This window comes from Grampus griseus, assembly GCF_964374135.1.
Source record: "Grampus griseus genome assembly, chromosome: 3".
NCBI lineage: Eukaryota > Metazoa > Chordata > Mammalia > Artiodactyla > Delphinidae > Grampus > Grampus griseus.
In genome coordinates this window covers 163,334,465-163,353,571 of record NC_139019.1, presented here as the reverse complement: position 1 = coordinate 163,353,571, position 19,107 = coordinate 163,334,465, and the positions used below count along the sequence as shown (strand labels likewise).

At 56.0% G+C, this 19,107-nt stretch overlaps 2 protein-coding genes and 1 long non-coding RNA gene across 6 annotated transcripts in view; 1 reads left to right on the top strand and 2 right to left on the bottom strand.

Annotated features, from left to right (window-relative positions):
- LOC309821208 overlaps window positions 1-5,676 on the bottom strand; it is a 16,668-nt gene extending 10,992 nt beyond the window's left edge. The window contains exon 1 of the long non-coding RNA XR_014296578.1: window positions 5,610-5,676. This is a non-coding gene — a long non-coding RNA (uncharacterized lncRNA). The remainder of the gene's footprint in view (window positions 1-5,609) is intronic.
- Window positions 5,677-10,802: 5,126 nt separating this feature from the next.
- On the bottom strand, window positions 10,803-12,544 carry IER2 (immediate early response 2). The gene has a single exon (XM_082651592.1). The coding sequence runs from the start codon at window positions 12,420-12,422 to the stop codon at window positions 11,751-11,753; it is 672 nt and encodes a 223-aa protein (XP_082507718.1). The 5' UTR covers window positions 12,423-12,544; the 3' UTR covers window positions 10,803-11,750.
- Window positions 12,545-15,475: 2,931 nt separating this feature from the next.
- On the top strand, window positions 15,476-18,323 carry STX10 (syntaxin 10). 4 transcript variants are annotated; one of them, XM_082651909.1, is made up of 8 exons: window positions 15,476-15,587; window positions 15,828-15,997; window positions 16,169-16,263; window positions 16,340-16,402; window positions 17,336-17,443; window positions 17,538-17,640; window positions 17,742-17,836; window positions 17,939-18,323. In XM_082651909.1, the coding sequence occupies exons 1-7, from the start codon at window positions 15,553-15,555 to the stop codon at window positions 17,828-17,830; spliced, it is 663 nt and encodes a 220-aa protein (XP_082508035.1). In that variant the 5' UTR covers window positions 15,476-15,552; the 3' UTR covers window positions 17,831-17,836; window positions 17,939-18,323. The 4 variants fall into 4 exon arrangements, with proteins under 4 accessions (XP_082508035.1, XP_082508034.1, XP_082508033.1 ...); XM_082651908.1 differs by having other exon boundaries at window positions 17,538-17,644; XM_082651907.1 differs by having other exon boundaries at window positions 17,538-17,644; window positions 17,742-18,323.
- Window positions 18,324-19,107: the final 784 nt, after the last annotated feature.

The window sequence follows — 19,107 nt, the reverse complement described above, 5'->3', positions numbered from 1 at the left end:
CCAGAACTCCATGCCTGTTTTGGGGAAAAGACACACACACACACATACACACACACACATTTTTCAGGCGGGCACCTATGTGGAGAGTCAGGGCAGTCAAAGGCAGGTGGTGAGGCTGCCCCACACCCCACACCAAATTAAAGCCACATCTGGGGACATTATTTGTTGTCATGACTGTAGGAAGAGGCGCTCTGATACCTAGTGTAAGTAGATAGGGTAGGGGGTCCCCAAAGAAAGAGAACCAGACATGGCTTTCTTGACATAAGTGAAGCCATTTCTGGCCTAAGCCACTTTGTGATCTAAGCCTGGCCACCACGCTTGCCCTTGAACGGGTCTCAGTAATCAGTGACCTTAAGGGAAGCGAGGGAATGCGGGAACACAGGAAAAGTAGTCAAGAAACAATATTTCAGCAATAAAATAGAGACCTAGCTCCTCCTGAAGGGATATACATAACAATCTGATACAGGTCTTTGAGTTCTGCAGAAACTAAGGCCCCAACCCAGGTGGAGGATAGAATGATGTTGCTGACCCTTCTGACTTCAATCAAGTAAAGCTTGGACTCCATCTACCTCTGCCCCAATTCTATGTTGAATTCTCTTCTGCTCAAGCCCCTTCCTAAATATACACGTACCCTTACTTAAAACTTCCCCAGTTTTGCTGTTCAGAGAGACACTGCTTTAGGAAAGATCTCTGGTATTCTCCTTACCTGCTGCAAAAAATAAATCCTTCCTTCTCCCAATCTTTACCTTGACACCCTCCTAGAGGTGATCCCAGTTTTCAGGTAACACTAGTGGATGGAGGCCAGGACTGCAGCTCAACATCCTGAGATGCACAAGGCAGAGCTCCCACCCCCAACAGAGAACGATCCAGCCCCAAATGTCAAGAGTCAAGAAACTGGCACTGGGCTTCCCTGGTGGCGCAGTGGTTGAGAGTCCGCCTGCCGATGCAGGGGACACGGGTTCGTGCCCCGGTCTGGGAAGATCCCACATGCCGCAGAGCGGCTGGGCCCGTGAGCCATGGCCGCTGAGCCTGCGCATCCGGAGCCTGTGCTCCGCAGCGGGAGAGGCCACAACAGTGAGAGGCCCGCGTACCGGGGGGGGGGGGAAAGAAACTGGCACTTTTTCGCTGTAAAGACTATATAGAGCAGGCAAGCTATCCAGCCTCCCTGGGCCTCAGTTTCAACAATGTGAAATGAGGATAAGGTAATAAATCTTTGCGGTGAGGACTCCATAGGTAAAGTGCCTCACTAGGAAGCAACAGCTGCTATGATGATTGTCATTCTTAAGACCTTAGGCTCCAAGGCTCCCACAGACCCCAGTTCAAATCCGAAATTCAGACAAGTGCTATCACTGCCTGTCTCAGAGTCATGGGGGGAGACTACTGGGGCACACAGCCTCGGTGTGGTGGTGGGGATTTAGGGGTACAGAGTAAACTCTCACAGAGCTCAGAAGTGCCTGAGCCTGGAAGGGGCATTAGGGAACATAAGACCATCTGGCTTCTGGGTACCACAGATGCCATGGCAACGGGACAGGACGGGCTCTGTTGCGATATGAATTGGAGAAGGTTTGGGGGAAGAATCATGCTGGCCTTGAGCACAGAGCAGGGAGCATGCCTGAGACCTGGCCCATCTGGTGGGTGGCTGGCAGGACGATGGTTCTGAGGATCCTTCCCTAGCTTTCTAGAACATATAGGGTAGCTGCAAGGAGGGAGATTCACCAAGAGCAGGGACAGGTACACTAGGGTAATCCAGGACAATCAGAGGGAACCTGGGCCATTCAGAGGGTGGGCAGAGAATTTCCCAGAGCCGAGAAGACCCAGCCTGCCTGCCCAGTCGCCCAGTCTGACCAGAAACCCAGGTCCAAGCTTGGGACATGTGGCCCTGGGGGTGCACCCTGGTTCCAGCCTCCAGGGACAGAGCTGGCTTTAGTCACAGTGGAATCACTGGGAGATTGGGCAACAAGTATGCACCGCCCACAGATGTCCAGAAAGTCGTGAGAAAAAGGGACAAGCCTGGGGATAAGGGAGGGGGGTCACGGGAAACAGAAGGACGCCCAGGCTGCAGAGACAGACACATTAGTGCCCGCTGACTGCAGTCCCCAGAGGCCCTCTCTTGCACATTCCCTCCTCCGTAGCCTCATCTCCGCAGCAGCAGCCAGAGACGCAAAGCCAGGAGAGGGGAAGCCCCCCTTCCTAAAAGGAAGGTTCTGGAGATCCTGGGGTAAGCCCCTTCTCACAGCCTCAGTTTCTCCCTCAGAGGGAATTCCCTGGCAGGCCAGTGGTTAGGACTCCGTGCTTCCACTGCAGGGGGCACGGGTTCAATCCCTGGTCGGGGAACTAGGATCCAGCAAGCCCCAGGGCATGGAAAAAAAAAAAAAGGAACTGGTTTCATACCCACCCCTCTCGGAAGGTAATGCCTTGTCCCAAACAACAGGAGAGTACTTTGAAAATCCGAGTATCTGTTTACAAGACAATATCCCTGGGTAGCCAGAAGCCAGCAGGGGACTACCTGGGGGTAGAAGCTGCAGACTTGAACCACCACTCCAGGCACACGGCCCGACGGGGAGGAGCTCCACCCCCGCCCCATGCTGAGCCTCCAAGCCGCAGCCGGCAGGGCCCCGGCAGTAATTGCAGGCTTGCTTTGGCCTTCCTGGTGGCTCCAAGCCAGGACAAGTTTCATTCCGGAAGGGCAGGCCACAGCAGGGGAGCGGAGTGGCGGTGGAGGCGGGGTGGGGGGGGCGGTACTCAGGTGGAGGCTGGTTGGCAGTGGGCTGGCCTGGGGCCCATGGGCTGAGGCCCAGACTCCTGCGGCCTCTAACACACCCCTAACATGGCAGGTGGCCTCTGATGGCCCTCCCGGCCTTCCCTCACCCCACCCCTGGGTCTAAAGGGTGAAGCAGTGAGCCATTTCTTGTTCCAAACACCTGCAAGGGGGCCCAGCAGCAGCCTTTCTAGTCTAGCAGTGTGGGCGGTTTGGATTTGCTCAGTTAATAATGATCACCCAAAACAAAAAGCAACAAAAACTAAAACCCAAACCCAACTTTGTCCTCATCAAGCCCCTGGGCTGAGCACGCACAGATTGGCCTCTGGGGATGTTTTCACCAGAGGAAACAGGAGAAAAGACAGTACAGAATCACCCAGCAAGTGGGTCTGCAAACGCTGAAGGAGGAAGCTGGTGGGCGAAGCTAGTGGGTGGCTAGCCCAGGATGCACGAGAGAAAAGGACGCCCGGTGGTGGCCAGAGGACCTGGACCATGGATCTCACCACCCTGAGCTCTCTTTCCTTATTTATGATAAGGTGCTGGGTATACACAAGCAAAAGTCCACTGGTCTGGAGAAAGATCGCTACCCACCCACCCCATCCTCTGCCCCCAAATCCAGGAGAGAAAGAAAAACAATGGGCTTTGTTTTAGTAGACACGTTTTCTCTGTGCCTCAACTCCCTCATCCGTAAAATGGTGCTAGTGAAAGTGCCTACTTTAATTCTGACCCAGGCTTGGGCAGGGGTTAACTAAGTGAATATGCAGAATGAGCCCAGCAAAGCACCTGGCGGGCAGTAACTATAAATACACACTGTCTCTTCTAAGAACAGGGCATGTGATCTGGTCTCTAACTGGCAGCCCCTGGGGTTGAATGCTGAGTCTTCAGGGGCCCTTCAGAGGCTCACAGAATCTTCTGAGGGTGCTTCTCAGGTTAGCTCTGTAAACACCCAGGACTTTGCATGAAGCCTCAACTAACACAGCGGCTAATTCCCCAACATGTCTTTCCAGGGCTCCAAGGAAGAGCAGAGCATTTCCAAGACTCCCCGCTCAGCTCACCCTGGCCCCCTAGGACCACCCTGTGCTCTGGTCAATCCCTTGGGAGAACTTCCCAAACTGAGGGAAACTGAGGCCCAGACTACCAAGGGAATGGCTCGGGGGAGCGCAACCTCCAGTTCGCCCGGCAGGGCAGTTAGAACAACCATGCTTGGCAAACATAGCTGTACTTTGGACTCACCTGGGACACCTGAGTCCCCTGCCCGGCCCAGCCCAGCCCAGCCCCAGAGATCCCGGGATTTCTAGCCATGCCCCGTCCCCTGATGGTACAACTCTCAGCAACAGAGGGGAAAAGAAACAGGCCCTGTGACTCCATTGAGGAGGACAAGGTCTGTATTCATCTCACCATTTCCAGGTACTTTCACAAACAAGTCGTGGAACAAGAGAAAAAGCTGTGCATTTGCTGGTTTTGTCATTCCCCTCGCCTTGCTCCCCCCTCTGCAGCTGGGCCCCGAGTGAAGAGTTAACAGGAAGTGCCTGGCGTCCTGCAGCCACAGAAGCCCATTGTTCTCCAGCTGGCCCCCTCCCCCTCGTCCAGGAAGACCCTCCAGGGAGCTCCTTCAAAAGGGCCGGGCCGGTGTCGCCATACTGCAGGCCAGCCAGTCAGGAGAGCCAGCACAGGAAAAGGAAACCCGCCGGGCGCGGGCTGGGGCACAGCTGTCACCGCAGAGTCTCGGGGGGTTTCCGAGGAAGGGGGGCTCAGCCTCATCCGCCCCTGGCGGGGGGATGGTGCAGCCCTCCCCCACAGTCCCCATCTGGAAGCCGGAAGGCTTTGATCTCAATTCTTTAAGTACAACTTAAGCTTCTGCCTCCCTCCACCCATTTGCTCCCCACCCCTCCCACCCCCAGCATCTCTGGGTTAGAAAGTTTCACACCGCACCCCTCCTCCTTCTGATTTCAGATCTCTCTTGCAGGCACTAACCGCCGGCTTTTTCTGATTAGCAGACTCGGATTGCGGGGGGCTGGGGAGTGGGCGCTGTGCTTTGGCGGGGTGGCCTGGATTTGGGGGGCCAAAGGAGGCAGAGAGCTGCGAGCAATTCCCTGGGAGACCCTGGGGGGCAAGCAGGGTGAGGGTGAGCAGCTGGCAACCAGATGTGAGTGGACAGGTTGACGGGGAAATTAATTGGTGCCAGTGGGGGTGGGCGGAGAAGGCAGGACCCCAGGGGGCCCCCGGGTAGCTACCTAGGTACAGGAGGGAGGGTGGCGAGACTGAACGCTGAGATAACTTCTTAAGTGAGAGTCAACAATGTGCTGGGGAGGGGGCGCTGATCTGAAGCCGATTGGGCCAGGAGGCTGGAAGGCAGCGAGAACAAAAGGGCAGGGAGGGGCGGCGAGGTAGGGACCCAGGGGAATTTCTGCTGAGAGGGGCTGCAAGAAAGGGGCAGCCAGGGAGCTGGCCTTGGAGAGGGTTCGGGCCTGGACATAAGGTGGAGGGCCTTAGGCCCTAGGCTCAGCTCGCCTGGACACAAATTTGGGGTGACCTTAGCTCCCCGGACACAGGTGGGCAAAACACCCCTCTAGGCTGAGCCTCAGAAAACAGATATGAAATACCCTAGTGAGAGCAGTCCCGGACACAGGTGGGGAAGGTCTGGGCTCCCCCGAACACAGGTGTGCGGATCTGAGCTCCACTACACACTGCTGTGGAGGTTCTGGGTTCCCCTAGACACCGGTGTGGGGTTCTGGGCTCCCCTAAACATACATGGGGGGAGGGTTTCAGTAGCCCCCACGCCAAGGGCGGGTAGCGTGAGCCTCAAACTCTGGCAACCCCCATTTCCCTTCAGCTTTTCTATGCCATTTACCTGATTCCGAGCCGACGCCCAGCCCCAGGAACCCCCTGCTCGACCTCTGCCTTCCTGCTCGGCGCCTAAACCCCGCCCCGTACCTAAACCCCGCCCCTACAACCGCAGGGCGCGCTGGGGCGGGAGGGGGAGGCAAGCGCCGAAGGTCTGGGCGGAATCCGGAAGGGACCAGTTTGGGGGCGAGGGGGCGGAGCCGGGGTCACAGACCAACACCTGGAGCTCTAGGAAGTACTTAGCTCGGTGCAGCGCGCGGGGGCGGGGCCCAGAAAGGAGTGCAAAGCGGGTAAATTTGCATACCCCGCCCCCGTCTGTGATTGACACCCAGATAACCCCGCCCCGCGCCCTGGCTACGTTACCCACCCAGAGGGCCCAGCCTCGGACTTAAATTTCCCAGCCTAGATCAAGTCCCCGCCCCGCGCCACTAGCAATCTGGACGAGGCCTGCGTTTTACCGCCGCGGGCGGGTGGACGTCTCTCAGGTTCCTGAAACCGGGTAAGCCGGTCTGGGAGCCGCTTCTGGGCTGGTCTCGACCTGTGGACCGGCCCTTTCCCAGCTCAGCGGAGTCCGAACTGGGGCATCTGTTCCTTGGGTCCCACACAGTGGAGGAGGCGGGGGTGGGGGTGGGCGTGGTGAGCGAATATCTTGATGGTGGGGGGGACACCACTAGACCTGTCCCGTATTTGCTCTCCTGCAGGACAATCTTCTCTGGACCTCGGTTTCCCAGTCTGTGAAAAGTGGACATTAAAAGGACCGACCTCAAAGGAAAGTAGCAAATGCATCATTCACTCACAAAAAACACTTAGTAAGCATCTACTAGATTCATCTCTGCCCTGATGGAGGCCACAAGCTAGAAGAGGAGACAGACCCAGAAAGAAATGTAACATTGCAGTTGTGATAAATACTACTGCTACCACCACTACCACTACCACTACTATTACTACTACAAAGTAGTTCCTGATCAGAATAGCAATAAATATAGGGGTCTTAGGCTAAAACGGAGGGCAGAAAGGTAAGTTCCCTGATGATTTGCCCTTGAGCTAAGCTGACTTAACTAGGTAAATAGGGAAGAGAAAAGACTCTTAGCAGATAATAGCATATACAAAGGCCCTGTGGCTGGAAAGATTGTGGAAATATAAGGAACAAAAAGCAGATCAGTGTGGCCAGAGAATGATGCAAGATTAGCCAGAGGTGGGCTGGGCACAGATCAAGCAGAGTCTTTCAGACAGTCGTAGGGGTTTTGTCCCTCTTCCAGAAGCAGAATTTTCCTAACTCTGGGACAGTGGGCAAAGTGATTCAATGTTATTTAAATAATGTAACGAATCCCTCAGAGTCTCTCCCTTTTCAGCTAGTCTAAGGATTGTCTTTGGCCATAATGTGTCTTTAACCTTTCTAATCTTCCTTTGTAACAAAGGAAGCTGTCTGGAACCTAACATTGGCTACTGTTTCAGCAGGGTCTTATGACAGTGTTTCATTTTCATTGTAACTTTTATACACTGTTACCTTCTAAGTATGGTGAGTGATTGACAAGTGGGTTAAGTTTAAAATATATATTACTTAAATAATAGTACTGTTGTTAAGCAGATATGACAAAAATCCTGACCCTCAACTGTCTGAAGTTTGGGAAATTCAATTCTAAGAGCCATGGGAAGCCACTGATTAATGAGATAATAAATATTAAGCATTTAGCACCTGCTTACCCCAGCCAACCTCATTCACTTACTCAGGACTGGACTGGGCATTCATGGAATTGACATTTATATGGGGCCATGGATGCTAAATAGAACTTAAATATATCCTTTCAGGAGGTGAGCAGTGCTCTAAAGAAGGCTGAACAGGGTAAAGGGGTAGGTAGCAGAGTGGGGTGCTATTTTAGATCAGGTAGCCAAAGAAGGCCTCCCCAGGGAGGTGACATTTCAGCAGAAAGTGAGGATGGACTTGTGGATGTCTGGGAGAAGAGCAGTGCAGGCAGAAGGAACAGCAGGCGCAAAGGTCCTGGGGTTGGAACACACCTGTCCTGTTCTCCAAGCAAAAAGGAGGCCAGTGTAGATGAAGCAGAGGAAAGCTGGGATAGTGAAATGATCCCGTTTGCATTTTTATAAGATCAGTGCAGCTGCTGCATAGAATAGACTGTGGGCATCAAGGGCAGGGAGGAAGCCACTGCCCTCACCCAGGTGAGAGGTGAAGGCAGCTCACAGCAAGGTGGGAGCCATGAGGATGGGGAAAAGCTTGGAGTGGGATGAATAGTCAAGTTGACAGCACCTGCGACTGGACAGGGTATGAAGGAAGGAGAAAAGGGAAGTCAAGGAAGATTCCTCCTCCGGTGAAAGGCTGGCAGGAAGCAGCAAGAATCCTCTTTAGGTCCTGCTAGGTTTGGAATACCTTAGAGCCTCAAGGGGAGACAGAGAGAGAGGACTTGGCCAGACAAGTCTGGAGGTTAGGGGGAGGTCCAGGATGGAGAGCAAAATTTGGGAGTCAGCATAGAGGTAGCAGTTAGGGCCTTAAGACTGAATAAGCCTACCTAAGGGTGAGTATAGACAGAGATGGACCCAGGGCCTGAGGCAGGAACCACAGGTGAGGTGGGAGTGTGAGTGTGGGGGCCTGAAAGCAGGAAGAATCAGCCCTGTCAAATCATTAGCATTAGACCAGACTCAAGCTGGGAGGGGAGCTCTCGTTCACACTGAGCTACTGGATGAGGAACCATTCTTCCAGCTCTCTGGGCTTAGCACAGTGTCTGTACACTTTCCCATACATATACATGTACTTGTATTGCTGTATGTGCTTTTATTATTTTTTTCAAAACAAACAACTTTTTTTAAATTGAAGTATAGTTGATTTACCATGTTGTGTTTGTTTCAGGTGTACAGCAAAGTGATTCAGAGATATATATAGACATAGATAGATGCACCTTTTTTTTTAAGTCTTTATTGAATTTGTTACAATATTTCTTCTGTTTTATGGGGGTTTTTTTGGCCCTGAGGCATGTGGGATCTTAGCTCTCCAACCAGGGATCGAACCCACATCCCCTGAATTGGAAGACGAAGTCTTAACCACTGGACCGCCAGGGAAGTCCCTAGATATATATTCTTTTTCAAATTCTTTTCCATTATAGGTTATTACAAGATATGAATATAGTTTCCTGTGCCATACAGTAGGTTCTTGCTGTTTATTTTATATATAGTAGTGAATATCTGCTGTATGTGCTTTTTTATAAATTTATTTATTTTTGGCTGTGTTGGTTCTTCATTGCTGCGAGCGGGCTTTCTCTAGTTGCGGTCAGCAGCCTTCTCATTGTGGCGCTTTCTCTTGTGGCAGAGCACGGGCTCTAGGCACGCAGGCTTCAGTAGTTGTGGCTCGCGGGCTCAGTAGTTGTGGCTCACAGGCTCTAGAGTGCAGGCTCAGTAGTTGTAGCACATGGGCTTAGTGGCTCCGCGGCATGTGGGATCTTTCTGGACCAGGGCTCGAACTCATGTCCCCTGCATTGGCAGGAGGATTCTTAACCACTGCACCACCAGGGAAGTCCCCAATTTGTGCCAATTTTGGACAATGCTGTAGTGAATACCCTTCTGGAACCTCTTTTTCCAGGCCTGAGGTTCCGTGGGGATCCACGGGCTATGAGATCTGTGACAGTTTTAGTTTTCACAGCTATTGTCCAATCGATTATTTCCCAGAGGGCTTGTCCCAATAACCCAATGCCATGTAATGGCGTGGAAAGTCCATGGCTCATCAGTGTCGACTGTTGTGACAAATTTTCAATTTTGTCTCTTCTGATGGGTGAAATGGGGTCTTGGGGAAGGGTATACGTTAAGCGGATGTATGTGAGGGGCACTTGGCCTGTCTCCCACAGCATCACCTCCAGCCCTCAGCCCCCAGTGACCGAGTACCGGAAACCCCCAGGCGGCCCGGGCGGGGGCGGGAGTCGGCCAAGCAGCTTCCCGTGGAAGGAAGCGCCCGGCGGTTCCTGCGACAGGATGCGCAGTGATGCCCCTCCCCAGCCGCCGGGGACTTCCCGGGGCCGGGCCAGGTTCTCGAGGGAGTTGCCCCCACGCGGACGCATTGAGCTACCGCGAGGGGTGTGGGGCTCCAGTCCCCCAGCATCCCACTGCGGAGCTGTGGGTCGGTCCCCCGAGTGGGCGGCACTAAAGTCTTTCACATTTCCCGGGAGGGAAACGGGCTGCGGTGGAGGCGAGATTCCCCTGAGGGGCCCTGAGGGAGGCAGGGAGGAGGGAGTGCGATGAGTGAACGACGCAGGAGGGGAGCCAGGGGCGGGCATTCGGGGGCGGGGCCTCCCCTCCCCCGCGCCCTCCTCCCTCAACCCTCGGGGTCAGGTCCCCCGGGTCTCGGGAGGCCAGCCGTGGCGGAGCCTGCCGTCTGGAGGCGGGGCGGGAGCTTTCCCGGCGCCTCCCGCCGCCTTCACCGCCCGCACCTGCGGCTCCTTTGTCCTCCCAACAGCCCCCACCCCCCACCCCCCAGTCCCAGTGCAACATCTACAAACGCTCTCCTAAACCAGCACTGGGGAAATTGTGAGGGGTTCCTCCTCTCTGGGGGGCTAACCTGGGGATGGGGTGGGGCCAAAGCAAACAAGCGCTCCCACGGGAATTTCTAAACCCACAGCCTCGCAGGGAAGCTGTTGAGGCCCACTTTGCAGATGAGGAAACTGAGGCTGGGAGCACACCTCCTAGCCTGAACCACAGTTATACCGCCAGGGACTGGAACTGGGCATAAAGTGTGCTCCAAAGCTCACCTCAGTTCCACCCCAGTTGTGGGATCCCTGCTGATTCAGTTAATCAAGCGGGGGGGGGGGAGGGAGGACTGTTGGGAGACATCCTTCAAGTCTCCAAAGGAAGTGTGGTCCCCCGACTCTGCTGCGGGCACAGTACCCAAAGTATCCCCCAAACGTCTGAACTCGGAAAGCACTCTGACCCAGCCAGAAATACAGGAGAATGTCCAAGGAACCCCCAAACGTGAGAGGGTTAAGGAAAGGTCAGAGCACCAGGCAATCAGCACTCAGTGCTCTGGCAAAGAAAAGGCGCCCGGCCCCTTCCCGCCCACTCTGCCCACGTGGTAGCCGGTCAGACCGGTTTCTGGGGCCCCAGCAAGCCGCCAGCCAGCTCCTGACCCCTTAACCCTGCCCCTCCCCCACCAGGGAAGAAAACCAGACGGGCTCCACAGACTTTTTCTTCAAATGGTCTTTATTTTCCTATCTGGCATTTCTAGCAAAAAGGCCAGACAGATGGAGTTAACAGAATCCACCACAGTAAAGGTAAACAGAACCCCCCTCCCCCAAAACTGGCCCAGTCTCACCAGCAACTGATCCCAGCTCAGCTTTACAGCGCTCTGAACAACCCCCTCCCCCCATTTCCGTGATTCATACCAGGAACGTCTGGGTTGATTGTGTCTGTAGGTCTGAGGGAGGCTCAAGCTTGAGACTGTCAACATATTCCCACCTCTCACACACCAGATGAGAAAAATTTTAACCTGAAATTTGATCTGCCCTCTGCCCCCGAAGGCGTAGGGGCTCGGGGCAATAACCCACACCACGCGGAGGCGAAGTGACTCAGGCCGCCCTCCTCCCATTCCCCTGGGCGTCCACACCCCAGATCCTCCTCCCAGGCCTCACACCCACGCAAGACAACAGGAAGCTCCCCACGTCTGCCCATGACGCAACGATGACCGTTTGCACAAGTATGTCACTGGAGGGGGAAGGGAAGTGCCTGGAATTCTCTGAGGTTGGAAACGCAAACACCAACTATTGAAAAACCTTGAAAGGGCAGCACAGCCCCCAGTAAAAAATAAAGTACGACCCTGAGGAGTTTAAAGAACCAAAGCTCCCTTCTCCAAGTCCCAGAAGGAGAGCGTAAGGTCCATATCCCAGTCCGTTAAGACAGCACCTGTGGGCGCGGCAGGTCTGGGGGAAGACGCCCGCGCCCACGGCTCAGGTTTCTTGGTGTCGCCGCTGCACACATGTGGCGACGGCACCCCGTGGGTAGAGTCCCTCTCAGGGCATCTCGGCAGCCAGGGCGGCTGCCCCTCTCCACGGTTTCCACGGGCGCTCCCCCGGGGGTGGCCCTCGCCTTGGGTCTGCTCACTCTGGCCGACGGTTCGGCCCGCGCTCTGGGCTCTGGTAGCGCCGCTCACGGAGCCTCAGAAGGCCACCACGGCCCGCACCAGCACGTTCAGCATATTGTCCGCCGGGCGGCAAGCCGGCTTCGCCTCGCACGCCGGCGGCGCCGTCGGGGGCGCGGCGGGGCTGCAGTTCAAAAGGCCGGAGAAGCGCCTCTGCAGGACACGCGCCAGGTTGGGGAATGCGCCCTCCGCTTGCGCTGGAGGGGGCTGCAGGCGATCAAGGACGTCCGAAGAGGCCCTTTCCTCCTCCTCCTCTTCTTCTAGGCGGGCTTTCTTACTCGGGACCAGTGCAGCGTCCCCACCGTCGCTCAGGCTGCAGCTCCGCCGCTTGCGGCTGACTTTGGCGGGGCGCTGGGCACTGCGGGCAGGGGTCTCCTCCGCTCTCGGTGTCTCCTGCGTGTCCATGGGTTCCGGAGAGGGCTGCTCACCGTCGCAGGGCGCTACCTCTGCTGCGGCTTCCGCTTCCCGCGGCGGGTGCAGGCAAGGGTCAGGGGAGCGGGCGGGCGGCAAGGGCACCTCGGGCTCCTGGGCTTCCACCTTGGCCGAGAGGTAGAGCTCCCGGGCGCTGCGCATGACCAGCGACAGCTGCAGACTCCGGTGCAGCCGCAGGCCACCGCGCTGCATGCGCGAATGGTACATCTTCCACACCGACAGGGTCATGATGCGTTGAGCCTCCTTCTGCACTTCCATAGCTGCTTGACTGAGGGGCGAAGGCGGCGGGGACACGCGGCTGGGCAGGGCAGGTGGCAGGTGCACACTGGACAAGGCGCTCGTTCACGCCTCTCTGTACAAGTCAACCCACACCGAGACGCTGCCAGGACGCTCTACCCCGGCGCCCGCCACCCGGGCCCTTTTGTACCTCAAGTGAAGTCACTGAGACGCCCCGCCCAATCAGAAAGTCGCATCCGGGCTTTCCACAGCTCTGAGGCGAAAGACTCCTTAAAGCGACAGGGTGGAATTTACCGAGCAAAGAAAAGGGACCCGAACTCGTGTGAGGAGGAGCGTTCCCCAGTCCAAGCTGAGCTCTCGGGGTGGTCTGCTTCTTCAGGGCCCCCCACTGCACCCGCGCGCGGGCCCAGGGGACAGGCGCCGTGGGTGGGGCTCAGGGTCCACCCACGGGTTGCATCTGGAGACCCCTGCGGGTCGTAGGCAGCACGTTTCCCTTCGCACCCGGGAAGACTTGGGTTCTAACTGATACATCCCCCGTGGGAACTGTGCCTAGCATCTACCAGGCGCCTAATTAATGTCTTGTTTGATCCCCCGTGGGAACTGTGCCTAGCATCTACCAGGCGCCTAATTAATGTCTTGTTTTTGTTTTTTTAAATCAATAACGATGCTTACACTTACTAAGCTCTTACTACGTGCCAGGCGCTAAAGGCTTTCCTTTCACAAACATCTCATTGATCTCTCACCTCCACTCCGCGGAGGGTAGTTATATCTTATTTCTTCAGGTGAGGAAACCGAGGCAGAATGACTCGTCCAATATTTGCTAAACGAATAAATGAGCCACGGCGGTGAAAGGGGACCACTGGAACCTGAAGCTCTCCTGTCTCTCCAGCGTCCGCCAGCCCCCGTCACTCCCCTCGTTTGGAAGCAGTTAAGAAAGCGGGACACGCTGGCTGGCTCTAGGGCAAAGTTGCCCACTACACGGGCGGCGGACGTCTGCAGACACAAGCGCAGCCCAGGCTGCCATCTCTGCGCTCCTCTTTGAGCATCCCCCCTCCGCCACCCCAGTTTCCGTTGGCACGAAATCCACGATGGGCGTGGAGCTCGTAAGGCGGAGGACCCGGCCGCAACACAGCCCGAGTGAACATGTGGCTGCGGTCCCCCAAACGACGCAGACGTTCTCCGCCTCTGATTCCCGGGAGGCGGAGTTGGGATAGGACCTAGAAACTGAGCCACGCACTGATAGAGCAGATAGATAGAAAACATCGGCCCCACCTTCCGCTACGCACTACAGTTCCAAGAAAACCTAATTCCAGTTCCTCAGAAAATGCAGAATTGTTCGAACAGCTCCATTCACTCGTGGTGCGGGCCCTTTAAGGGGAGGCTTCCCCCGCCACACACACACACACACACCCGCACTGGTGCGCGAACCTTCCCGCCACTAGATCTGCCAGACTTCCACAACTATATTTGGAAGTAATGACGTAGGGCATGCGCGCTAGCCGCTTCCGGCTGCCCATATAAGGACTGGGGCCAGGATCTCTATACAAGACTTCAGCCGGCTTTTTCCGGGCCAGCGGGCGGGCGTGGGTGGTGCCTTACCCTCCTGGCAGGCCCCCTCCGCTCTCCCTCTCCCAGCCGCTAGAGCTGGTTGGAGCCCCCGCTTTCAGGAGCGGCGTCCAGGGGGGGGCCCGCGGAGAGCGAGAAGAAACTTTCGCTTCCTTCCCTCCGGAGTCCAGGAAGGTGTGACGCCCCTCCGGAAAGCCCCCTGCCGGCAGGTAGGGGCCACCTCAGGGCTCACACTGACGCCATCTCCCAGAGACCTACACAAAGACCTTGCCAACACAAGCAGCTACTCCCTGAGGACCACTACATTCCTGTCCCCGCCCCTCCCCCCCATGGACACCCTGCCAGGCCCCCTCTCATGTATTCCTGCCCCTCCGCCAAAAAATTGCTCTTCTCGTTCACATTTGGAGCATGCTCATGTCCCCCACTCCCAACCCCGGCACATGAAAACAACAATTATTCTCTCTTCTAAAAGACTTCTCCCAAAACTGTCCCCATTCAACGATCCTGCCACATATTACGGCAACCTGCTGAGGACACCCCCATCCTCCCCCCCACGAAACTCCACAATGACATCCCCAGCCCAGACGCTATCTCTGACACACAACGGGGGCGACCCTCCGAGGACTTCTTCAGACATCCCGCTCCAGAGATCAGGACCCCACTCAGCCGACAGCTGCCTCCCGCCCCCATAAAAAAAGTGCTTTCCCGGAGACCCTACACAGAAGGGCTCTGTCACACAGGTGGCGACCCTATGAGTCCCTCTCCAGACATTCCTGACCCCTCCTCACAAGCAGAGGATTTCCCTGCAGATCATCCTCAGAGCCACCACCACACCCACTCCCGCACCCCCAGGCTCGCACCCAGAAAGACCTCACCCCCCAGAAGCATCTCCGGGCCCCCACTCGCGGCCAACCCGCCCTAGGGCGATCTCGAGGCGTCCCTCCTCCGCAGGAAAAAAGAGGAGGAGAGAGTCCAGCAGAACTCCCCACACTTCACCCTGACCCCGCGGGAAGGTGGGGATACCACCTCTCCCAATACTCCTTACCAAACCTGCCACTCCCGACCCTGGGCTGGGACCATCTCTCATCTCCCATCTCCTAGGACAGGATCTAGGTGCAGGCTCAGGGAGCCCATGAAGATGATCTACAAATTGAATGAGCCCCTTCCCCAGCCATAATCTCTCCTGATTTAAAGGAGACTATTATTATTTACATTGCCCGGAAGGGAAACAGGTTGCGCAGCAACAATCCGAGAGGTTGGGTCTCGAACCGAGGGATTTGGAGCTCTGAGTCGAACCCAGCCAGACGGAACTAGGACACCTCCGGGGACCAGGACGCGAAGGGGCGGTACGGGCAGACAGGAAGCCGTCTCTGCCCACAACAAAGATGGCGAAAGAGAGAGCGGATGTTTCCGCACTTCGGGCTGCCAAGGCCTCTCTTTCTCTCCTGGCGGCCCAGCTCTCAATGATGGCAGTGGTCACGTGACGGGGGCGGGGGTGACGGCTCGTTTTGCACCTCTTGGAGGGAACCAGCTTCCCAGGCCGAGAGGGGAGGGGGCTTGGCTTCGGGCGGGTGAGGGGCGTGACATGTCGCTCGAAGATCCGTTTTTTGTAGTCCGAGGGTGAGTGACAGCGATGGGGGAGGACAGAGGGTGTGCTGTCCCCCTGCCAGCCAGTGCCCGCGTGCCATACGGAGCATGTCAGGCATTCTGGGCACCGCCGTCGGGATCGCCCCGTGGCCGTGTGGGAGGGGTACGCAGTGGGATATGAGGGTCTCCTGAGTCCCCAGCTCGTTTGGGGGCGCAGTGGTGGGAGGGAGGACCGCCTGCCCCCAGCCGCGCCCGCTGTGCCCCTGCCCGCAGCGAGGTGCAGAAGGCGGTGAACACGGCCCGCGGGCTTTATCAGCGGTGGTGTGAGCTTCTGCATGAGGGCGCGGCGGTCCGACGCGAGGAGCTGGACTGGACGACCAATGAGCTGCGGAATGGCCTGCGCAGCATCGAGTGGGACCTCGAGGACCTGGAGGAGACCATCGATATCCTGGGGGGGGGGGTTGGAGGGCGGCATGGGAGAGCCCATTGAAGTGGCAGTGGGCCGTGGGAGCCAGCCCTCGGGGAGGCTGGACACCTAGGAGGTGTTTGAGGGCTTTGAGGCAGAGGAGGGCGTTCTGTCGGGCTCTGGCCTTGACTCTTGACTCGCGGCTTACGCATAGTGGAAGCCAACCCAGGCAAGTTCAAGCTCCCAGCCGGAGACCTGCAGGAGAGAAAGGTGTTTGTGGAGAGGATGCGGGAAGCAGTCCAGGTGAAGAGAGTTTCCAGTGGGGTGAGGGTGGGGAGGTTAGGGTATCATTACTCTCTGATGCTGTCCTTACCCCTAGGAAATGAAGGACCATATGGTCAGCCCCGCAGCCATAGCCTTCATGGAGAGGAATAATAGAGAGGTAAAGGCATCCCGACCCAGTATCCTCACCCCCTGTCTCTCGGGGTGACCCTCCCCTTGGAGTGCAAGCCACCCTCTGTGTCAGTGCTCATCTTCTCTGTGCACAGTTGTCTCCATGCTGTCTACCCGCCTGCTCTTTCTGGATGTGAGCTCCTTCTGTGTGTATAATCTCTTCTGCCTTCTCCTGTGGGTCTATACTGGTTTCCTGTGGGGGGGGGTGGCCTATCTCTTTTCTTTTTTTTTTTTTTTTAGCTCTCTGTGTTACTGTTTTCAGGATTTGATGCTTACCTTTTTAATCTGTGTATGCACTTGACCTCTCTGAACTTGACCTCTGAGTGGATCCCCACCTGCCTTGTGCATGCACACCATTTTCCTCTGTGGGTGTGCGTGCCCCACGTGTGTACCCACTCATGCCTTTTGTGCGCAGTCTCTCTGCTGCCTCTGTCTGTACACCTTTTCCCTCTGTGTTGTGTGTTCGTTCTTGCATGTTGTAAACAGCAGCCTCACCCATTAAACCCACATGGGGTCTGGGAGGGTGGAGGGCTGAGGTCTGCAGCAGCTTGGAGTCCTATAGCAGGGTCCACATGCCTTCCATGTGTGCTGCTTTGGGTATTAAAGTTCAATTCTTAAATACATGTGTTTATAGGATAATAAGTGTTCTCCCTGGATTAATTCATTAAATCCTTATTCCATCCTCAGGAAACAGGAATTATAGCTCTCCCCATTTTACAGATGAGGAAACTGAGGCACAGGGAAGTCAAGTGATATGGCCTCGGGGTCACCTTGCTAGTAAGTGGTGGCTCTGAGGAACCCAGGCCGTCCCACTCCAGAGACTGCCTTCCTGACAAACCACCATCTAAATTTGCCACAAACCTTGTCTGTCTCTGCCGTGAGTGGGCGACCCTCCCTGAGCCTGTGGTCTTGGCCTCCACAGATGCTGACAGGCAAGCCAGCCACCCTGAAGTCAACCAGCGACTTGCTGGACGCCAGTGTGGTCTCAACCACCTCTCGCTACATTGAAGAGCAGCAGGCCACACAGCAGGTGTGTGTGGGTGGCTGGAGGCTCCGGGCTGGAGGAGCCTTCAGGCAGCTCAGGGCTCCCTGCCGACCGCAGTTCCCACCCCTCCAACCTGCAGCTGATCATGGACCAGCAGGACCAACAACTGGAAATGGTGTCTGGGAGTATCCAGGTTCTGAAACACATGTCCGGCCGCATCGGGGAGGAGCTAAATGAGCAGGGCATGTGAGGCCAGGACCCCGGGGGTGGGCCAGGAACCCTTGGCCGGCTGCACTGGTGTGCACAGACCCTCCAGGGGCTGATTACCTCCTGATCTCGGCAGTATGCTGGACACCTTTGCTCATGAGATGGACCATACCCAGTCCCGGATGGATGGGGTCCTCAGGAAGATGGCCAAAGTATCCCACATGACCAGTGGTGAGTCCCGTGGAGGTGGGGGGGGGGCAATTCGGCAGTGGGGGGAGGGGGTTGTGGGTGGTGCTGCCTCCCCTCTGTGAACTCTGACCCTCTTGCTCCCAGACCGCCGACAGTGGTGTGCCATTGTGGTGCTGCTGGGGGTGCTTCTCCTGGCCCTCATCCTGTTCTTCTCTCTCTGATCCTGGTTCTCCCCAGGAAGCTGGTCCCTCCAGCTGGGGGGCTCAGCAGAGCCTTGCCCCCTGGGAGGAGGGGGATCATGCCTGGGGAGCGGTCCCAAGGCTTCATCCAGAGCCAGTAGGACCCTCATGGCCCTGGGTGGGAGCCCCCACCACTGGTTCTGTCTCAAGTGCGCTTAGGGGGTGGTGGAGGTAGGGGGACCTCAGACACGCCCCTCCCCATCTCTCCTTCCCATGCCCCAAAGCCATCGCTTTGCCCTTGTGCCTTCTACATGTGTCAACTTGGAAATAAAATCCCAGCCTTTGTTATATACATTTGTATCGTATGATGTGTCGATCTGAACTTGTGGCTGTCCCTGAATGGGAGCTCCTGTTCTAAGCCCCCTGCTTGCACACGCTGGGGCCAAGTGTGCATGTGTGTGCATGTGTGTGTTAAGGATTTCAATGGTTGATATTTGGTGCAGAAAAGACTGTTCTGGTTTATTTCTTGGATTTCATGATGGATAATTTTATTACCATCGAAATTCCAAACACTGATTCTTCTTGAGTTTTTGAAGTTCAGCCTAAACGTCTTTTGCTTGTTCTTTGTCTAAGGTAGGTAGGTGAGTCCCTTAGCTGTGGAACTGAGCTGTCACTTCCGAGGGGCCTCTGAGTACCACTAGGCTCCCTCATACACCTGGTCACTCTAACAAGAAAGCATTTGTCAATTTAAGGGCTTTGCCATAGAGCCTTCCTGAGTAGGAGAAATGATTCCTATAAGCCAGGTAAACTTGTAAGTGCTGTGAATCTTAACTTATTGTCTTAGATGTTTCCGTCTTGAGCATTATGTAATCAGGCATCAGGCCCACCCTTCTCAGTCGCTCATTTATACATTGGAAAGTGCTCTTACAAGGATGTCTGTCATTCCATTAGGCTGATTTGTCAAAGAGAACCAAATATGTTCAGATTATTTTTTTTTGGTCGCACCATGTGGCTTTTGGGATCTTAATTCCCCGATCAGGGATCGAACCCAGGCCCCCTGCAGTGGAAGCGTAGAGTCCTAACCACTGGACCGCCAGGGAATTCTGCTCTCCCCCCCACACACACACTTATTTT